Raw genomic sequence first — 22,727 nt, 5'->3', positions numbered from 1 at the left:
AAGCAAGCAAGCCTCATGTTAGTTTCAAGCTGCCTGGCTGCCGGCCGCCATCTTGGCTGGCAGTTAACTTGCATATTGCCCTGATTAGCCAATGGGAAGGGTAGCCGTTGTATGCCAATTACCATGTTTCTTTTATTAATAAAGATAGGATAAAATATTTATAGGAAGACAGGATTTTGTCTTGACATAAATATAGGTCACAAGGATCATATACACAAAATATGGTAAAAGATACTGGTATTTTGGCAAAGATTTACACAGCAAACTGATCAAATAATTAGAATATACAGAAGCAGTAATTGTATTGAGCAGTGATTCTCAACCTTCCTAATGCCGCGATCCTTTAATACAGTTCCTCATGTTGTGGTGACCCCCAACCATAAAATTATTTTCCTAGCTACTTCATAACTGTAATTTTGCTACTGTTATGAATCATAATATAAATATCTGATATGCAGGATGTTTTTTAATTGTTACAAATTGAACATAATTAAAGCATAATGATTAATCACAAAAACAATATGTAATTATATATGTGTTTTCCTATGGTCTTAGGCGACCCCTTTGAAAGGGTCGTTCAACCCCCAAAGGGGTCGCGACCCACAGGTTGAGAACCACTGGTGTTGAACCTCATGATGTAAAGGGGATATAAAGAGTTTTTTTCCCCTTAGGTTACAGTAGAGATTAACTGTTTTCTATTTAAATGCCATTAAAAGTTATATACTTTTCTACTTTTGCCTGTGTCATCTCATGGTTTTTGAGACTTACTCTCTTTTCCAAACTCAAAGCTTTCATTTAACCAAGTTAAGTTGAAATGGAACTCCATTTATTAGTAAACCTTCTTATTGATCTTTATTTGATTTGATACTGCCTGTTAACATTTTTAATGGGAAGTTAAACACATCCCATGTACGAACTGTCTGGTATCATGCACTGAACTGTTTTCAACAAATTCTATTTAGGAGTATTTCTTGAAAACCTATTACAGCCAAGACTTTTGAATACCTTAAGCTTTTATAAAGGATGAGTTAAGACAGTTTGGTCCTTGATAGTTTGTGCCTTAGTGGGGAATGCAGCAATGCTTATAATTAACTGTAATGTAAGGAAGTAATTTTTAATGTGTTGTTCAGAACTTTAAACTTGAATAGACAATGGAGGCCTTTTGAAACACTTTACACGAGCTTTATTGCAAGATGAACTGTGAAGGCTAGGTTTTGAGGATGGGAGATTGTGCGGCTGTTACAGTGATCATGTGCTATTTTGAAGGCCATGGCATTAGAAATGACAGGAAGAAATCAGATTCAAGCAGTGATACAGAGATAAAATCTGTGAGATTTGGTGGCTTAGGATGAGAAGGGAAATGATTCAATGTTGTGGCTATCTAGTGGATAGGTGGTGCCTTTTATGAAGATAAAAATAGAATGAGAACTAGGTTTGAGGTAAAATAAAGGGAAATTTTATTAAAATATAAGGAAGAAGATAAGTTACTATCCATTGTTGATGTATTTCCATGAAATATGTTCGGAATTTTTTTTATTGTGACATAAAATTTACCATTTTAACCATTTTGATATTTTATTTTTCAATTACAGTTGACATTAAATGTTACATTAGTTTCAGGTGTACAGCATACTAGTTAGATACTTTTGTAACTTACAAAGTGAGCCCCCCACCCCCAACTGGCACATACATAGTTATTACAATATTATTCACTATATCCCTATGTTGTACTTTGCATCCCATGGCTATTTTATAATTGCCACATTTATTTGAACCATTTTAACTGTACACTTCAGTAGTATTAAGTACATTCATAGTGTTGTATAACCATCACCACTATCCATCTCCAGAATTTCTTCTTCTATCTTCCTAATCTGAAAGTCTGAACCCTTGAACAATATCTCCATTTTCCCTTACTCTGAGCCCTTGGTAACTATCACTCTACTTTTTGTCTCTGAATTTGACTGCTTTAGGTACCTCTTATAACTGGAGTCATACAGTATTCTTTTGTGACTGGCTTATTTCGCTTAGCATGATGTCTTCAAGGTTCATTGATGGTGTATACATAAGGTGTCAGAATTTTCTTCCTTTTGAAGGCAGAATAGCATTTCATTGTATGTATATACCACATTTTTAAAATCCATCTATCTGCTGATGAACACAGGATGCTTTTTTGGGGGGGTGGGTGGGTTCTTGTTTGTTTGTTTGTTTTTAGTTATTGGAGGGTGAATACAATTAAATTGAGTTTGTAAAATTGTTCAGAACACTGAACTCTTGTGTAGATCTTCTGTTTGTTGCCACAAGGGTGATTATGTTAGCAGACAGTGTTGGTTTTGTCTTTTAAATATGCTCATAGTTTCATCACTTGTGACTTGCACTGCTTCCACCATGGTGTAAGGCACTGTCATCATTAACCTGCATAGTCACAATAGACTGCTCTTCCCTTATGTCGTACCATCTTTCTTCACTCAGCAGCCAGACTCATGCTGATCTTCCTCGCCTTAGCTCTTGATCTTCCTTGACTCAAAATTTGGAGTGAAAAGCTCAAGACCTTCATGATCTTACTTTGTATATAAAAAAAATCATGAATAACTTAAAATGCTTATCCTATTTGTGGTAGGATAAGCAAAGTATTATAGTATTACCATGATGGTTAAAGGTATAGTATAAAATTAACTGGATTTAGAAGACCTGGAGTTCTTAATATAATCATTGGATTATTTTGAGTGTTAAATAATTTGTATAAAATTATGTATACTTTGAAATGCCCAAAACAAAGAAGGTGTTCTAGTCTGGTTGACTGGAGAATTGTTTGGAAAGAATTTGAATTATTAGGTAGATGAAATAAAACAGCCCCTGTATCTGATGAAATAACTTAAGCGCTATGGGTATCATTAAATAGGGATGATTGAGTTGCCATCACGTAGGTGTTACCTGTTAATTGTAAAACTGTCTCCAACACCTTGATTATTTTGTGGGAGTAATTTTATAATTTAAGGTAAAATGAGAATAGCTAGGTGAAATTAAGTATATTAGGGCAGTTCCTTTCTCTTTTTATTCATTACTCTCTAGAAAATATAAATTTACTTTCCAAGTTCTTTGCAGTCCATTTTTATTTAGCAGAGCTGTACTTGTAGGCCCACAGCCTGAAATTGTGACTTCTATTAATAACATTTTAATACAGTTTCACCTCAGGAAAATGTGTTCTGTTTTGGAACTCATTAACATAAAATTTTCCTTCATGTTCCTTTCCTATTAAAACATACACCCACACAAATTACTACTTATCAAGCTTTCATAACAGTTGGCTTTGGAAAATTGAAAAGCATGAAGAGAATATAAAATATAAATGAAGAATGGTAATAAAAAGCAACATATCAAAAGAATTTCCTAGAGACTCTTAAAATAGTTATTTTAGGATGGCTAAAGGATAGTTCTTTAGCTTAATTAATTTCTTTCAACCTCATCGTAAAAGATAAGCTACGAAAAGGTAGTTGGTATTTAAATGATTGCTTAGCATGTGGAAAGCACTTCATGAATGTTGTCTGTTAAACTCATTATTTCTAAGCTATAGGTTTGAGACAAGCATTTTGACTGGAGAGCATCAGATAATAGGTTACTCTTCTTAGCTGAAATTGCCTTTATTGGACCGTCTCCCTTAAATTAGTCTCTGTAATTAGAAATTGTCTTAATATTCTTACCATATTATCTTTTAATACTCTCAAGTACATATGGCAGAGGATGCATAATTAAAATACTAAGATTATTAAATTACTTGTTTAATACATAATACATTTACATCATCAGTTCTTTAAAAAAAATCCAGCTGCAAGCAAAAACTGGCCAATCTTACTTGTCACATCTCCCTATCCTTTGCAGAAAATTCTGACAAACTATTAGATTATCTAAGCATATTCTGTTATTATGTCCAAACCCAATTACTTCTTTAAATCTGAAATCTTTCCCCATCTCAGACTCCATGGTTTGGATTGCTTAGACTAGAAACCTTGGAGTCACCATTGCTCTCTTCCTTTTTTTCTTCAACTCCACAATCCAGTATGTTAGCAGATGGTGTTGGTTTTGTCTTTTAAATATGCTCATAGTTTCATCACTTGTGACACCATGGTGTAAGACACTGTCATCATTAACCTGCATAGTCACAATAGACTGCTCTTCCCTTATGTCGTACCATCTTTCTTCACTCAGCAGCCAGACTCATGCTGATCTTCCTCGCCTTCGCTCTTGATCTTCCTTGACTCAAAATTTGGAGTGAAAAGCTCAAGACCTTCATGATCTTATGGTGTCCCCCAGAACATATGTGTGCATACTCCCACCAGTCCTCACAAACTTAACCTCAACCTCTCATTTCCTAAAACCCTTTTCTGCGATTTTCCTGTGTTCCAGCCACTGACCTTCTTGCTAAAACACACCTGCTTCAAGGGTTCTTGGACTTGTTTATTCCCTTTGCCCGGAATCCTCCTTTCTCCTTCAGATCTTTGCTCAAATAGTACCTTAGCAAGGGCTTATTTAAAATTGCACTCATCCTTATCTTTTCCTTTTGTTTCTCTCCACAGCATTAACCACCAGTTGGCATTTTAATTACAATGTAAATTATGCTGATAAGGATTTTGGTCATGTTATAGATGTTCAGGTATTTGTTGAATTAGAGAATTTGTCACAAGAAAATGAGGAGAGGATGCTTGAAGGCATGAATTAGAGCCACAGATTTGGTCATTACCCACACAATTAGAATAAATGTTAAGTGTGAAATTATTTTTAACTTTAAGTATTTCTTGAGCATTAAATTAAAATCTTCCTAGGAAAATGTTTTATTTTGATTTTAGAGTTGTGGCATTAGCAGTAACTAATTCCCAAACTGCCTTCAAAGTCAATAAATGTTTGTGCCTACCCTGCCAGGCAGTGTTTTGGGTGTTTTCACAATACAGCATTATTTAAGCACTACGACTGCAATTTTGTAATGGTATTATCTACAGATAAGTTGTGACTGGTCAGAACTTACATATCCAAGTAAGTTTCTAACCTATGACTCCTGACTCCAAGTTCAGAACTTGATTAGCACAGTCTTTGTCACTCATGACTACATAATCTTTTAAGCTACCCAAATTTACAGTTTATTGTAAACAGAAAGAGACCTAAGCAACTAAATGAAAGGAGAAACTAAGTAATAGGGAGAAACTCATTTCACCCATAAAGATTTTTATAAATAGACAAATAGACACATAAAAAGTATAAATGAAGTAGATTTATGATCTTTAGCATTTGTTTACTTAGTTTCCTCTCAAATTCTAGAAAGAAGCTTCTGTTGATTTGCTTGTTTGGAATAGTGTTTTTTTATGGGCTGATTTACTAGATTATTACTTTTCCTTCTTTAACATCCTTTACTCAGTACTTTGGGACCACTGTTCTTCCATCTTCTCTCCCCTGTCCCTACCCTCCTAGCTTTGGTCTCCAACCAGGTACACTAATCCATTAGAAAAAGGATAGGGGTGTGTATGTATGTGTGTGTGTGTGTGTGTGTGCATGCACATGCATGCATGTATGTATTTACATTTAAATTATGCTTGTCCGTGCTGTGCCATCTAGAATTCTAACCAAAACTGCGGGAATATCCCAGTTGAACCCTGAGTGTTGGCCACTTCAAGAGCAGGCAGTTTGATTGAAGTTTTTTTCAGTGTTACTGAAAATTAGGATATACATTTTAAGAAAAGAGCTTCCCCAGTTCGGAGTCCCTTAAAGTAAAATTAGCTGAATATTTCATCATCTAGAATTGCTAGATTACAAGTGTCTTTTAGTTGATCCTGAGTTCAGTCTTTTAACTATAGGTGCTTGACATACCCTTGTCCCCAGAGTTTAATTGGAAAGGAATTACAGTTTTACTATCGAGATGGGAATTAGAATCGTTTATGATTCTTGGAAATATTCTTTGAAAATTACTCAATGAGGTTTAGCTTTATATTTGAAATTCTTATGACAAAAACTAGTTTAGAGTTGAAATTCTTAGCATATGTCATTTTCATACTTTTGATAGTAGCAATGGTTAATTTTCTGTCATTATATAATAAGACTGTTTCCAGGTACTTGGTTGACAAAACTTGTTTAAAATTCAAGTGTCTATAGTAGAATACATTGCTTAAATTATAGCTTTTAATTTGGACTGCCTCATCAACTCAATTTCAGTATTTTTCTTCTCAGAAATTTTTTACATTTAATAAGTCTATGAGATTTATGTAAAAACACCAACTTGGCTAAGCATATAGTATGTAATACATTGTAGGCACTGAAAATATTAAAAAAAATTTGTTTTTACCCCTAGTCTCATCTATTTATTGTTTTTCCTTTATTTTTATATTATATTTTTATTATTTATATTGTTCTTTTCAGTATTATCATGTGATGTTAAATTTTATTTGAACCACTGCTCCTGAAATAGCATGTGCAGAGACTGGAAGCACCATGGTATGTTTTGAGAAATGTACAAAGTCCAGTCTGGAGAGAACCTATCTGTTGCATCTTTATTGGTAGGAGACCAGAGCTGGGTCAGAAAAGACCCTATGAGAATGCAGTTGTCCAGTTAAACCAAACCCAGCAACCTACATTCTTTCTTTCATACTTCCTTCTTAATTTTGTGTTCGTTCCTTGTCAAAACTTAATTACTTAGGGAGTAAGTCTACCTAGATGTATTTTAAAAGCTGTAAAATTTTAGTGTCGCTTTTTAACTTGTTTGGACATTAATGTTTGTAAAATGAGTTATATAGAAGAGTTAATGCTGTTATTAAGATATTTTTAAGTGGCCTGTTAATTTTCTTACTGTAACAGCTTTGAAACCTTGGATATAATTCTGCAATATTTTGTTTCAGAAATTTTAAAAAAAGTTTCTTTGATTTATCTAAGATGTTAAAATACATTAGTATGCTACATCAGTTAGTTTTGGAATGCAGTATGAGTACATGGTTTCCATTCAAATCTTGAAGTTGCTTAGGAGTTTCCTGTCCTTAATTTGAGGAATTTTTTGTTTTTGTTTTTGAGTGCTTTTGGTTATTCTTTTAGTTTAATCATCTCTTAAAAACGTAGTAGAGAGCTGATCACTTTATTTTATTTTGTTTGTCCTTTTTATTACTGATAACTGACTGGCCTCACCTCCATCACCTCCAATGACTTATCTTCCCATTAGGTTGACGCTGGTAGCAGTTCATGGGACAGGGCCAAGCTGGAAATTGGGCAGTACTATGAATTGCAAGTCAGCTTTAAAAGATCTTCAAGTCCATAACTCAATGAAAAGATTTCATTTGTAGGAATCAAATGAAGTTTCTGATTTAAGGGATTAAATATAATTCTGACCCTTCTTATTGGCTTTAGTAAATATATATATAGTCTCTTGCTAAACCATAGCTAAAAACCTGCTTATATGCATTGACTGGGTTTTGAGTAGGAAGCATTTATAAAATTAAATTATTGCTATATCATTCAGGTTGAAAAATAAACTTATGTGCTGGACTTTTTTTTTTTTTTTTGCATGAGAGTGGGTTTTAGAGTTGGACATGTGAGATCAACTATCTGTCCCACCACTTTTAGTCTTTGATATTTTATGTTAAGCAGATCACTTTAATCTCCCTGAATGAGCCTCAGTAAAAGGAGGCAACTAGTCAGTCTTTCGAGTAGATCAGGATGAAAAATAGTAACATCAAGTGCTTAGCATGGTACTTACTTGGAATGTTGTCAACAAATGTTAGTTTAGCCCCAGTACCACCCTCTTCCCCCAACAGTGCTCTACAGCAATATTATAGCAGAAAAGTGCTGTAATTCCAGCTAGAAGATCTAGATTTTGAGTCTGAGTTCTATTCTCTTATTGCACATATTCTTGGATCCAGTCACTTGACCAGAGAAACTCAGTTTCCTCCTTTGTAGACTAGGGTTCTGAAAATTTAACATGGTAGTAAATGCATCAGATCTAGGCTTTCATTCTTTATTATCTAACATATTTATATGCTGCTGTATTTCCCACTGGTTAACATTATTCTTATTTGAAGCTGCACTTCAGAACATTAACCTGATGAATGTGTGTAGGATGCATTGATTTGGAGGCACAGAATATAGGAAACAATGTAGATGTCCTTCCAGGAAGTTGTATACATAATACAGAGCCATTAAGTGGGTTAAAGCTGTACTGGGAACTCGGGATGTTGCACTAATGTGGTAAAATGATAAGTTAAAAAGATGGCTGTGGCTGCAGTGATTTCATTGGGCGGGGGCCTTTGTTTCTGTTCATTAGTTTCTTCCCACCTACTCTTGTAGAGGTCTTACCCATGTGCAGTTCTGCCACCGTCAGTTTTCTGAAGAGTGACCTACATTTTGTAACCTGTGTTTTCCACAATTTACAGTAGACCTAAATCTCAGAAACATGTAATTTTTCTGACAATGGACTTGAAAGATTTTCATCACTTGAATCTACCCTTACAAACACGAAATTAGTTTCACTTTCTCTTTAGCACATACTTTTTAACTCTAGCTGTGCCTTTGTAATCTTCTATTCCCTGCTTATTAACCTTTACATGAGCTGTTCCACAAACCCAGGGTGTGACAGAACTTCTCCATGCTTTCTCGTTTCTTGGAAGCCCTTTTATAGATTGCTTTTATTAAAAATTTCCTGATCAGTCATCCTGAAGTAATTTTAATTGTTTTATAACATGTGTGGATTATTCATAATTTGTTAGTTTTATATAGCTTGAGTATTCTTTCTTTCTTCTAACTATGAATTACCAAACTTGAAGCAAATATAGGTTTAAAGTGTGATACAAACACTTCTTACTGTATTATTTTAATAATGAAATGTTTTTAATGTTTTTATATAAGAAAGTTGGGTGGGGTGAGGAGGAACCTGCCAAGATAATCACAGAGCAGCAGTAAAACTTGATAGTTAGCCACCTATCTATTCATTTATATGTATGCTCTTCAAAGAAGTAAACTTTGGAAACGGAAGGAGCTCTCTTTAAGTTAATGACTTCCATGTAATTAAAATGATTCAGTAATATTAACACTAGGAGGGGCATTGTTTGTAGGAACCCCTGTTGTGTCAGTTAGTGAATTCCTTTTATACAGGTGTATGGGTGATTTCCAGCTCTCATTCTACACAAAAGTTGGTTAATTAGAGGTGGACCTGGCAAATATCTGTCTTAGGTTATTTTTCATTCCTTGAGAAGAAAATTGAAGAATCAATTGGGTCAGATTTTTGGGGGGTTTTCGTAGACCTCAATGAAGCAAGAGCTGTCATTCTGACTGCTGGCATATACTCCTCATTCATATAGGGTTCACATGAAAAATGACAGTGTTACATAATCGTAATGGCAGCTTTGTTTTTCCTAGTCATGGCAGCAGTTAACACAGTGTACTAGTGGCTTAACATACCAACATTTAAGTCCTTGTTTTTGTTTTTGTTTTTAAGTCATTGAAATTATGAGACTATCATTCAAATGGAAGCATTATAGTTCTTCGGAACCATTATGATCTCAAAAGGAAAAGAGAATGATACAGATACACTGGCTGAGGTGTTTTGAGGTGCATCGAAGTGTCCCAAGCTGTGACTTACCTTAACATGTTCTTGAAGTACCATGGCGTGGATTAAAAGGTATGCTTTAGAAATCTCCCAGTGACCCCAAGGTCATGGATAGAATGAACGTTCATGATTCTGTGTTTAATTATCTTGTATTTTCAGGTATTTTAATATTAGATTGCAGATGTGGTTATGGATTTATGGCAGTAGTATTTTTGTAAGGAAAAAGCTATATATCACAAGCTTGATGAGTGGATTTTCTTTCTTTTTGAAATGGTTAGAGAAGACAGTAGTGTAGATATTTCCCCTAGATTTTAATAGTAATGAGTTGTAATTTCTTTAACCAGATAGTTTAGGATTATTCATGTGTTAGTCTGTAATTACCTTTCTGGTTTGTGTCAGACTAGTTTCTCTGCAGTGCTATTATTTCATGGTAGGTAGCCTGAACGGGAAGTAGTTGGGGTATTAATTTTATCAAACAAAATAATTCTTACTTGGACCATTCATAGTTTGTGCTTGCTTTGTCTTACACAGAATTTTTTACTGGGAGGAAAATGAATCATTATTAATAGTGGTATTGTATGTATACAGTTAATCATTCATGTGTTTGTGGTATGTAGTCCTACTGTTATTTGTGGTTGCTAGTCGTGGTGATTCCAGGTTTTGTATTACCCCCTTAACCATCAAAAATCTTTTAGGTTTTTATGTTCATAACATTTAATTTGAGTGATGTAGGCAAAACCATTTCTTTATTATTTAAAACCTTGGAAACCTCCTAGTTTTGTACTGTGTGCTTGCTACTAAATGATTTCTTAAGGGTGGTAGAAGTGAATCAATCCAGGCAGAATGCTGAATTCATTGTTACATTGGGTTCAGAATTATTTATCTTTTAGGTAATGAAGGAAAATATGTTGGGAAGATAGAGTTTTAAATCATGAATAGATAAATTGAATAGAATACACTGGTACAGTCTGTAATCTTTATTAGCTAGACTATCTTATATTAAGATCCTTTTGACATTTCAGCAGTTAAATTCTTAAAGGAATTTAGTTATCAAACCTAAGATAAAACTGCTTTATATTAAATTCTAGTCCATAATGAGTGATGGCAATCATTTGAATCAGGTATTTTATGTCTGATGGCACACAATAGTATCTACTGTCCAAAAAGATTTCTTCTGACATAACTATGATATTTGATACATGGTTTATAAAATATATGTCTCTAATATTTTCTAATTCAACTTTAAACATCTCTTTCTGGGTTAGTTCTTAATTATTTGCTAGTTCTGTTTTAACTCCACAGAGGATTCTTGATGCACAGCTAGAGTTGGGAGCTCCTATCTTTTTGGAAGAGTTTATAATAGTTGTCAAGAGCTTAGGTTTGCTCTGGGGCCAACTGACCTGTGTTTCAGATCAAACACTTACTTTGTTATTTTTTTATTATGATCATTATTATTATTATTTTTTAAATCCTCACTTGTGAACATGTTTCCATTATTATTATTATTATTATTATTATTATTATTATTTTTGAGAGGAAGAGAGAGAGAGAAAAACATTGATTGATTGCCAACCAGGGATGGAACCTGCCCTGACTGAAAATTTAACCTGCAACCTTTTGGTGTAATGGAACAATGCTGCAATCAACTGAGCCACCCAGTCAGGGGCTGCTATTACTATTTTTAAGCCTCATCTGAGGATATGTTTATTGATTTTTTTTTTTTTTAGAGAGAGAGGAGGGAAGAGAGAAACATGGATGTGAGAAACATCAGTCAGTTGCCTTCCTATGGGCCCCAACCAGGCAACTAACCTGAAATTTAAGTATGTGCCCTGACCAGGAATCAGACCTGCAACCTTTTTAGTGTACTGGACGATGGATGCTTTGATCAACTGAACCACCCAGTCAGAGTTTACTTTGTTATTTTGACAGGCTGTAAGAATGATCTGGGCAAAATAAATAAATAAATTTATATATTTAAAATATAACAAGTACATAATTATATAGTTTATATATTGCATTTTATGTGTGTAAATTACATACACTTAGTGCAGGGTTGTGTATGTAGGAAGCCAGTTATTAAAAGTGGTGATGATTAAATGCCAGAACAGGAAACTCTTCTGGGGGCTGGAGTGCTATTACATTTTTCTGTAACTTGAGTCTTACACTTTATCCTCTGATCTTCCTAGAATTCAATAAACAATCACTATTCAACTGATGTTTTCAGTTCTTTGGGTGTTTACTCATCAGTGAAAGATGATGGTTGTTTTGTGCATCTTCTAAAGCTGTGGTTTTCAAAACGCAGGTTGTAGCCCATTCATTAGTGAGTCAAGAAATCGATTTAGTGGGTTACAACCAGCAATAAGACATATTTTAGAATAAAAACTAAAATATCAGAGTGCACTGAATATAGAAAACAGTATTTTAAACTTGTTTCAATTTTAAAATGCTGAAATAAACAGAATGTATACACTTTATGTGTATATTGATTGGATAGTTTTAGTTCCACTAAGTGTATGCCTCCCATAATCACAGATGTCTCTCAGGAGCAGTATTAGTTTTGTATTGTTTTGCCTTGCTGAGACATGAGTGGGATAGGTCAGTCTGTAGTTTCTAATGGTACGCACTAGTCTCTTCATCACCTTCAAGGATTCCCCCTAACATCCTCATCGTTTGAAGTGAAGGTTGTTACAGGACATTGTCTAAGGAGTGGAGAATAGGACATAACAGGCATGGTCTTGGAGTGGCATTAATCAAAGCTGTTTTATAAAATAGAGTGATATGTATGTTTTAAGATTGTGTCTAAAATACAGTTTTTTCCTCAATAGAAAACAGACTAAAGATTTTTGGTAAATTGTTTCATAACAATGTAAATTCTACATTAGCTTTCTATACTTGGGAGTTGAAAATGGAAGAAATCTTTGTTTGAATAAAAGGCTAAAAGATAATAAGCACAATTCATTTTTCTCTGCAAGTTCTTGAAATTGAGTCAGATATACATAGTTCCTGCTCTGAACTGGGTCCGACATACCAAACTTAGAAATCCTGTTTTGAAATTACAAGAGATAAAGTAGTAACTCCCAACCAGTGAGTTCACTACCATGCTGATGGGATTTGTCTTTGCACCAGTGTGTACAGGCATGTGTTGCTACTTTTGGTGGAAGCAGAGAATAAGAGTCTATGGATTCAGAGAAGGGGGGAGTTGAAGTCCTTTTTTCTATTACTTTGTTTCCCCAAATCCCCTCATCCCCACCCGACCTACTTACTCTACTTCAGAGTATCCAATTCTTCCTACTCATATCAGTAGCATTGCTTGGTTTTTCATCATTATTTCAGCCCGGTTTCTTCTGGACTTCATCATTTTCTACCTCATGCTGTTTATCCTGCTGAGAGTGCAGGGTTTCCTGCTGTCACTTTGTGGCAGTTGTTTCTTCAAAACTGTGTCCATATTCTTTGGTTACCACCAAGCAAAAGAACAATGTGCAATCTTTTTCTTTGTTGAAATTCCTGTGGAAAAACTAAGCCATATAAGTATAGATTAAACAAGGGTGACTTGGAGCAGGTAGACTAAACTGGAGCCAATTTTCAAATCCCCTCAACTCCCTTCCCCTCAATTATATAAATTTTGTTTTATTGACTCCTGTGTACCTACCCCTGGGACTGGGTCTAGTCATAGGAGGAACTCAGTAAATATTTGTCAAATGAATGAACTTTTGCTAATACAAAGTTTTTAAAATAGCTATCTGTCCTGTCATTACCTTCCTACTTCTTAATTTACATATGGAGAGACTGAGCAGACATTTAAGAAAGCATTCTTATTTTTTGAAATGATATTAATTTTTACGATTTTGTCATCACTGCTATTTTGTGAGTTGGGGTTTGTAAATCTAAAGAGAAAATTTGAGTGCATGATAGGTAGCACTGAATGAATATCATCCTTAGTCTTCACACAGCTCTCCAGTTGGTTAGACTTAACATTCCTGTTTTACAGATGGGGAGAGACTGAAGCTCTAGACCAGTGGTTCTCAACCTTCCTAATGCCTTGACCCTTTAATACAGGTCCTCATGTTGTGGTGACCCCCAATTTCATTGTTACAAATTGAACATAATTAAAACATAGTGATTAATCACAAAAACAATATGTAATTATATATGTGTTTTCCAATGGTCTTAGGTGACCTCTGTGAAAGGGTCGTTCGACCCCCAAAGGGGTCACGACCCACAAGTTGAGAACTAGACTAACTGCTCTAGACTAACTGTGAGTCTTAGAGTGTTTTGTTAGAAAAGACCTGGACTTTGGGGGGACAAAACTTGGAAATAGTTTATGAAATTATTCAACAGTTTTTTCTCATGGTAGATACTCAGTGAGTTTTTGGTGTTTTTTTGTGTTTGTTTTTTTTAATAGGGCAAGAATGATTGTGATCTGTGCTCATAGCCTACAGAAGAAAAGCTGTTGTTTGAACAAAAACATTTCCATGTTTGGGATTTCCAGATTTGGTTTGTTAGAAGGTAGACAGTTGCCCTTTTATGGACTCTAGACACGCCATACTCTTTTATTTCTCTTCTGCTTGTGGCTGACACTTGCTCAGCAATCTGTCTGTCTTTTTTACTGCTCTCTCATACTTCAGTGTTCTCTCTCTTTTCCGCTTACCACCCCTCCGTGCCCTGTCCACATTTCTATGCAGTCTGAACAAACAAGAATATTTGTTCTAAATTCTTCCTGTTTAGAATAATATGGGAACAGTGCTTTTGAGTCTGAAAACTAGTTGAGGAGTGTGGTAACATAAAAGGTAGGTCCTAGGAAGTAGTCCAAAAGTGAAAAGAACTTACGGAGGATAGGTCGTGTTCCTCTTTCACAGTAAGCAGTTCATTGGTATAATGGCCAGACCACTAGTATTTATTCTTGAGGAATAGAACCAAACCAAAGTATTGGTGGATAACCAGGGGGGAAAATCAACAATTAAAATGACAATTTCAGATTTATACTTAGCATTGAGAATTTCTTAAATTTAGGTGCTATCACCATTTTAAAAGCCCAGAATTGTTAGCCACATCATTATTAGTGGCTTAGACATAATGGGTCTTATATTAGCATTTGAATATTGTTATTACAATAAAAAATTGCCTGGGTGAACTTGTTGGAGACCTGCATCTGGTATATGCAGGTTTTCCTATGTTAAATGTAAAAATCTTGGGTTTTATTGATGAAAAACACTAGCCAAAAGACTGGTCTTGGGTCATGGAGTCTAAACTACCAGGGGGGAGGAAGAAAGAGGTGGTCTGAAAGGATTTACTTGGGCCGTAGGCAAAAGGGTGGAAGTGGTGAAGCAGGGCCAGCAGAGTCGGAATAAAGAAATGGCTGCTCCTGTGTCATGGCTTGTGGTAGCAGTCTGGACAGCCCACGCGTAAGCAAGAGGGGGCTTCCGTAGTTAGATGGTGCCTGGCTAAAATAATCTGAGGAAATAGCCACCTGGAAATTAATCTGAAACTCCAACAGGCAAAACAAGCATGTGAGAAATCTTATTGTTGTTTTTGATTTTTGAGAGTACATTTATTAAAGCTGGGACAGTGAACCAAGAAAAGGCTTAGGATAATAGAAGCAACAGGAAAGAGAGTAGGTGGGACTGCTTTGTCTCTAGAAATGTTATGGGAGAGAAATGAGCTAAGGCAGGGCTACTATCAGCTCACTGGAGAGTCAAGAGAAAAGGGGGCCCCTACCCATTGCTTCCTTGGCTGCAAGTCCCCTGGGGTCCCTTAAAAGTTTAGGAGGTGCACACCTGAGAGGGAAGAAGAGGGGGAAGGGAAAGGTGCAGGCGTGCTCCCGGGACCCCAAGAAGTCTTTTGTTACAGTTCTGTGGGTTTCTCATTCGCAGGCCATTGTAATTTAGAGCATCAAAATTTTTTTCTTACCATTGCCCCCTTTTCATTTAGATCTTTCGAAGAAAACATTCCTGTAGAATGTTTGCATGATTTTAATTATGGTTAAATGGCCCTTTCATGTTCAGGGTGTTGTCCCATGTTGCTTTGAAGGTTTATTCCTAGGCCATCATGTCCCATGGAGGAGGGAAGTCCACAGATTACAGCTAGGTGATGAGAGATATTTTAGTATTATCAGCCACTGATGAGGATTTCCATTTCTTTGAAGGGTAACTTTTTCTGGAAAGGTGTAAGTGGTTATTTCAGTCTTTTGAGCAAGCGTTAATATTAGCTGGGACTTGATTTATGGATCTACATAATGGAAAGAAGCAACAGGTATAGCAAAGGTTACTAAAAGGTTACTGGAAGCAGTTAGGCATCTAAAGAAGTGTTTTCTTACTGAAACAAAAGAAAACAGTTAATGGTTCACCTACATTATCAATGCAGTTTCCGCATCTGTAAGGTTGTCAGTCGAGATTTCTGGGTGGAAGGCATAAAGCTTCTAATGAGGGAGTGATGGCCAGCAGTGGCCATCCGATTCTCCTGCTTTGCACCTGGAATGTCTCTGGTGAGGTCATCAGATGTGCTAGCTTACCTAGCACCGGTTACTGAGGTTGTTTAAGCATGAGCTGTTATGGTGATTTCTCTGATGTTTATATCAAGTCATCTAGCTGCGCTTTAATTCCAAATCAGAGGATTTTAGAAAAATGGAATGTTAGTTTGGAGGGGTGTAGCCAAATACTTAAAATTAAATGAATTCAGAATGTAGTCCAGTTTACAGGTGAAAAAGAAAACTTTAAAGATAGTTAACAGAATCTAATATATATATTATAGTTTCTATTGAAATGCAATTTCCTCTGAAACAGCAGTTCTCAACCTGTGGGTTGAGACCCCTTTGGGGGTCGAACTACCCTTTCACAGAGGTCGCCTAAGACTATCCCAAAACACATATATAATTACATATTGTTTTTGTGATTAATCACTATGTTTTAATTATGTTCAATTTGTAACAATGAAATTGGGGGTCACCACAACATGAGGACCTGTATTAAAGGGTCGCGGCATTAGGAAGGTTGAGAACCACTGCTCTAAATCATAATTTTTATCAAATATTGCCAAATTATAACTTATCTATTGCATGAGTCTTCTAGTAGTTTCAATAAATTTGGCCTGATTATTTGTATAAATGTGACAAGAATAACAATTGATCATATAGGCTCTTTTAAATCTTCTCAAACATTACCATTCTATTTGCCTTGGTAATAAAGTCAGTTTTCAATTGTGTCCTCTTATAAAGAGAACAGATTCTTACTGAATTTTTATAAATAATCATATTGTTATGAAAATAATAGTTATTAAGAGTTTTCTCTGGAGGGATCAAGTGGGCAGAAAAATATAAACGACAAAGGTATAACTTACCAAGTTGCTCTAGGTCATTAAGTAACAAGATTAGCAATGTTTTAAACAAAAGAGCATAAAATTAATTATCCACAGTCATTCAGTCCCATAACTAATTCCTCTGTATCTTGATCATTTGCCAGTGTTAAATGATTCCAGTTATTTAGAGTTCTATAAATCTTCATCCAGTTTAAAGGTATATCTGAAATTTTATTCTCAGAAACCTTTGTTTTAGGATGTCAGAATCTTTTCCATGGATCTTCCTGAAGGTGAAACACATTTGCAAAAGCATAAGAGTAGAACAATGACTGTAAATGACAAAAATACTTAAAATGACATGTTACAGATCTGATTATATAATGCAGAGACAAAGAAATTTGCTTTTCTCTAATATAACATTTTGAGATAATTAAAATTAAAAATGAAAAAGTATATAAAATACACATAATTACTCTTTATTTGACAAAGCTTTCCATGTAATTTTAGTATATCAAGTTGGCCTGCTTAGCTTAAATTTTCTGTTTTATAAGGAGAGCAAATATTAGAGATATTCCAGGAGCCATTCAAATAACTCAAAACCAATTCCAGGTTAAGAAAGTCTCTTTAAGAACCCTGAGAAATTTAAAGCAATATTAAATTATCCATTTACTCAAAATGACTATAAGAGATAATGAAACAAAAATAGAGATTACCTATTGTTAGTAAAACCTTAGTTCTTATTCTAGAGACATTTGTTTTCTTGAGTAAATCAAGTACCTATTAAGACAATATAAAACTATTTTGTTTTATTTTTTATTGATTTTAGAGAGAGGGGGAGAGAGAGAGAAACATCAATATGCTATCTCTCATATGCTCCCCAACCGGGGATCGAACCTGCAACCTGGTTATGTGCCCTGACCGGGAATCAAACCCTCGACTCTTCGGTGCAAGGGATGACACTCCAACGAACTGAGCCACACCAGCCAGGGTAAAACACAGCTATTTTAATAAAACATAGAATCTGTGCTTTCTAAGTAGAAAACTTTTTCATAATATCTTACCTGGAGCAGAATGATAAATACAGGAAAAAACTGTTTTTTTAACCCAGTGAAAAAGAACAAATCTCTTGTATCAGTTTACTTTTGATATTTAAATTTGCTTATTTAAATGAAATCTTATTCAGCTTTACCTGATATAAAATTTCCCTTTTTTAAGATTTCTCTTTATAAACCTTCTAGAACTTTCTTGGTCCAATTTACAGTGCTCTTCCTACTCATTCAGAAATAACCATCCTAGTACAAATAAGTCTCAAAATATATCCATACCTTAGGCCCAAGAAGCTTGCTTCACAAATATTTTCTCTTGTCAGTCTAAATTTAGAAGGGAGAAAAACATTCTGAGCAATTCTAACTTGTCATTTTTAGCCTATTTAGACAAAAAGAAATGCACACAAATCAACCTTGTTTATTTTAAAAGCCCTTTAGTGTTTTAGGGGAGTGACTGGAAGTTTTGGAGGATGTTTGTTGTGGGTTTTTTTTTTAATTGATTTCAGAGAGGAAGGAATTGAGAGAGAGAGAAACATTACTGATGAGAGAGAATCATTGATAGGCTGCCTCCTGCACACTCCACACTGGGGATGGAGCCCTCAATCAAACGGTCACCTCCTGGTTCATAACTGAGCCATGCCAGCTAGGCTGGAGTTTTGACTCCTGCAATTTAAAATCCTTTCAACCAATAATGGATGGGGAAGTTGTTTTCAGGTCTGTAGGCTGCTGTTTTGTGAGTTCTCCTTCCCAGTAAATGGGTGAGTACTCTTTTAAGCATGGAAAAGTTCATTCTCACAGTTTCCATACCTAAACTTAAATAGCATTGGTGGAGTGGGGGTTGGGAGAAACAGTAATTACATGCAATGTCCATAAGATGTCATTCTGAGCTCAATGATCTCAGACAAAGATAAACTACAAAGGTAGTTAAGGGCTTCCCCTTAAACCCACCAGTCTGAGGAAGGAGGATGGCTCTTTCCATCACATTCTGATGTGAACGTGGAACCCACCCCACAGGGACACTGAGGGAGCAATCTCATCACATTTTGTGTGCTACTTCCAGACACTTTACTGAGGGAATACACTTTCCAATAAAACCGTGTGCTTCTATCACAAGGTGTAGGTTTGCTCAATCCAGGGTATCAGAGGGGTAGAAAAAAGGAGCACATCTGGTGGTTCTGTTAATGTCACACGGTGAGTCCGGACAGCAGCATTCCTTTCTGCTTTTTCAAAGCGTGGCCCGTTATTTGGGTGCCAAAATGTTAAACTAAAAATCTTTAATTTCCATGGCTGAAAGTCTTTTTTGTAAGTAAAGTTTTATTCAGCAAAAAAACGCTAGCTAAAAGACCAGTTTGGGGGCATGGGGTTTAAACATGGTGTGGCTCAGTGATTGAGCGTTGGACCTATGAACCTGTAGGTCACGGTTTGATTCCCAAACAGCATATACTGGGATTGCTGGCTCAATCCCCAATGTGGGGCGTGCAGGAGGCTGCCGATCAATGATTCCCTCTCATCATTGATATTTGTCTCTCTCTCTCCCCCTCTCCCTTCCTCTCTGAAATCAATAAAAATATATTTTTAAAAAACAACAGCCAACAGCATGGCCAGGTAGAAAAAACTGCATGTTTGCCATACCTGAGTTTTGCAAGATTTTTTATACTTCAAGTAGTGGGGAGGGAGGAGAAGGAGGTTGCCTGAAAGAAATTACATGAACTGTAGGCAAAAAGGGATGGGGGAAGGTGAAGCAGGGTCTATGGAAGAAGAAATGGCTGCTTTTGTAGATTGGCTGGGGTAGCAGTGCAGAAAGCCCACATGTAAACAAAGGGGGGGGCGAGGGGTTGGTTTAGATGATGCCCAGCAGAGGTAAAGCTTCCAAAATAGCCACCTGTAAATTAATCTGGAATTCCAACCAGCAAAAACAAGGGATGTGAGAGGTCGTTTGTTAGAGTTCTATCTCTCACTCTCCAGCCACTGTAATTTAAGTTAGAATATCGTAGATTTTTTTCTTATCACCCTTCAGTTTCAGACTCAACAAAACTACATGAAGGAATATAAACTTCTAAGGACTCCTTTTCAGGTGTATTGTTAGTAGCCCCATTTAGATCTTGATATCAGTTCTTCATAGAATTTGTTAGAAACTGGATTATCACTTTTTTGACATGTCAACATGTCTCATTAACAAACATTGCTACTGTTGTGCTAGTAACAACAGTAACCTATGGCATTGTGGCTTTGCAAGGCATTTTGCATGAGAACATGTAAACTAAGGTTTAAACTTGAAGGGGATTTTTTGAGTTTATTTGAGCCAAACTGACATTGCCTAGAAGCAAAATCTCAACAGATTGAGAAAATGCTCCAGATAATGGTAGTTTTGCATCTTATTTTATACATTATAATCAAAGGAGGAGGTGTAAGGGGGTTACGTGAAATCCATTGGTGATAGATGAGAGAGAGAGAGAGAGAGAAGAGGGGAGGGGAGGAGGGGGGGAAAAAAGAGAGAAAGAAACATTGATGCCAGAGAGACATCAATTGGTTGCCTCCCATTACACACAACCCAGGTGTGTGCCCTGACTATGAATCAAACCTTTGACCCTTCAGTGTACAGGACAACCATGCCAGCCAGCACTGGCCAGGGCTTGAATACTTTTACTTATTTCATAGTAAACCTCAATTCAGAATCTTTCCTTTTGCCTGTGCTGAGCAGAACCTCCTTGAATGGTAGTTGAAGTATTAGGCTGCCTGTAGTGCCACCCAAGGCAAACCAGTTTGCTGTCAGATTTTGTACCATCAGGATCTCCTGGGAGGCCAGCTGCTGGGGCTGTTTTTTTTTTTTTTTGTCCTAGCAATGCATGAAGGCAGTGTGACAGGTTAATGGCTCAGATACACGTTGGCAGGAAGCCATCCTTTAAGCTTTCAATTGTGGTTAAGACCACTTCTTCAGAGTGGTTTTTGGCTTTACCACAAATGTAGGTTTGATGATTATAATATGACATGTGATAACAGAAAGCTAAATTACAATTCAAAAGAAATGTATTGTTTTGGGTATTAACACTCAAGCATAATGCCATTTCCTAATGCATATAATGGTGTTATTAGAAACATTTTGGAAAGCTTTTCTCCATTCTGAACATACGAATTTTGATTATTTTATTATTTTTGCATATTGCATATTCTCCTTTTTAACTCACTGTCCTATGTTACATGTTTTAAGGTGATAATTGGTATTTTCAATTTTTTGCCTTTAGGGACATGCTTCTTTGAAACAGCAACTCCTTACAAACCTGAATCATAGCTTTTCCTTTATGCAATAGACCTTATTTGGGTTATACCATCTATAAGTGTTCTAATCTACAGTATTTAAAAGGAAAATAAAGGGCAGATGCCCTGCTGAATTAAAATACTTTAGAATACCAACTTGTGTATTAAAGGTTTGGCTGTTTAACAAATTAGCCAAACATGGTTTGATGTAGGTTGGGCTGGTACTGTGTTTGTATAATTTCTACCAACAGAAAAATGAAGACTGCCGAACCTCTTTGTTAAACTGAAAATGTCTGTGTAGATTCTTGGTCCTTTTTAACTCTGAAAAAATGTCCTTTGTAGAAAGTGATTGATAGTCTAAACACTAAAATCATGAAACTTTCATAGTTCCCACTGCATTTGTAATTTATTCCCCTTGTTCATAGAAAATGCAAGGATAATTGTCAAATTTATGACATACACGTATGCAGTCATACACGTGTCTATGGTATATACTTACATGTATTCAATAGCCAAGGCGTGGCTCCCATGGCAGATGTCTTTAGATTTCATGAATTTTATCCATTTACAGCTTTAGAAAACATTTTCTCACTTTTTAGTAATCAAAGAAAAGTTTACTCTTAACCCTTACAAAATTTAATCAGTAGCTGAAGTTATTAGGAGGATAATGAATGACAGTTTCCTTTCAGGTTTTCTGTCGACCCCTCACTTAAACAAATTAAATCTATGCTGTATTATAGAAAGTTTTAGCATCAATTAGTGCATTTTATAATTCTCCCATAAAAATTTATTCTCTGGGCACTCTCTTCACATGCAATTAAATTCTATTTCAATGTACACAATATGGAAAATCGTGAACATTATACTCTAGTTACATTTTGGACCAAATTCACCATTTTGTGAACTTGAGCACAGTAGTTGCTAAGCTGAGAATAGTGGCACCTACCTTGTAAGATTGATATGTGAATGAAGTGAGATACGCATGCATGGTATGTAGCCCAAGGATGGCCCTCCTGTAGCTGCTATTGTAGTGCATTTGATACGGATAGGAGCCATGCTTAAATGTAATTGCTGCTATGTGTTCCAAGGGTCTAGAGCAGTGCCTAACACAGTAGGCATTTAAATGTGTGTTAAATGGTTAATGAAAGAAGAAAGGAACCAGAATCTCAGAAAACAATTACCGTATTTGCCGGCGTATAAGACGACTGGGCGTATAAGACGACCCCCTAACATTTCCACTCAAAATACAGAGTTTGTTATATACTCGCCGTATAAGACTACCCCCTCTTCTGCACACCTTCCACACACCAAATAAAAGGTAAAACAATATCAGATTTGATTTTAACATTTTAATTTATATTCAAATGCTTATGACATGCAGGAAAACTGTCACAAGGCTGTATGTAATCAAACATATACATAAAACAGTGCAAGTTTATTACCGGTAAACATACCGGTAATTCACTAAAGAAAACACACTCTATAGACTGGTACCGTAGATGCTTCTCAGGAACACAGGCAAGCAGCCCACAACCTAGAGGGACTGTCAATGATAGAAGAAAGAT

The 22,727-nt window shown here is 35.8% G+C and overlaps 1 protein-coding gene across 4 annotated transcripts in view; it reads left to right on the top strand.

The window, feature by feature from the left end:
* Positions 1–22,727, top strand: part of RBPJ (recombination signal binding protein for immunoglobulin kappa J region) — a 102,255-nt gene that overhangs the window by 24,254 nt on the left and 55,274 nt on the right. Inside the window, exons 1-2 of one of the 4 annotated variants that reach the window (XM_006771035.2) lie at positions 6,385–6,477; positions 9,461–9,643. The exons of 2 other annotated variants lie outside the window; for them this stretch is intronic. In XM_006771035.2, the coding sequence (XP_006771098.1) occupies positions 9,627–9,643 (17 nt within the window). In that variant the 5' untranslated portion in view covers positions 6,385–6,477; positions 9,461–9,626. Of the gene's footprint in view, positions 1–6,384; positions 6,540–9,460; positions 9,644–22,727 lie in introns of those variants that run through there. One more of the 4 variants, XM_015568690.1, reaches the window with a different exon arrangement.

This window comes from Myotis davidii, unplaced genomic scaffold, assembly GCF_000327345.1.
Source record: "Myotis davidii unplaced genomic scaffold, ASM32734v1 scaffold743, whole genome shotgun sequence".
NCBI classification, from domain to species: domain Eukaryota; kingdom Metazoa; phylum Chordata; class Mammalia; order Chiroptera; family Vespertilionidae; genus Myotis; species Myotis davidii.
The sequence above is the reverse complement of the archived record's forward strand: the minus strand, read 5'-3'. Positions and strand labels throughout refer to the sequence as shown.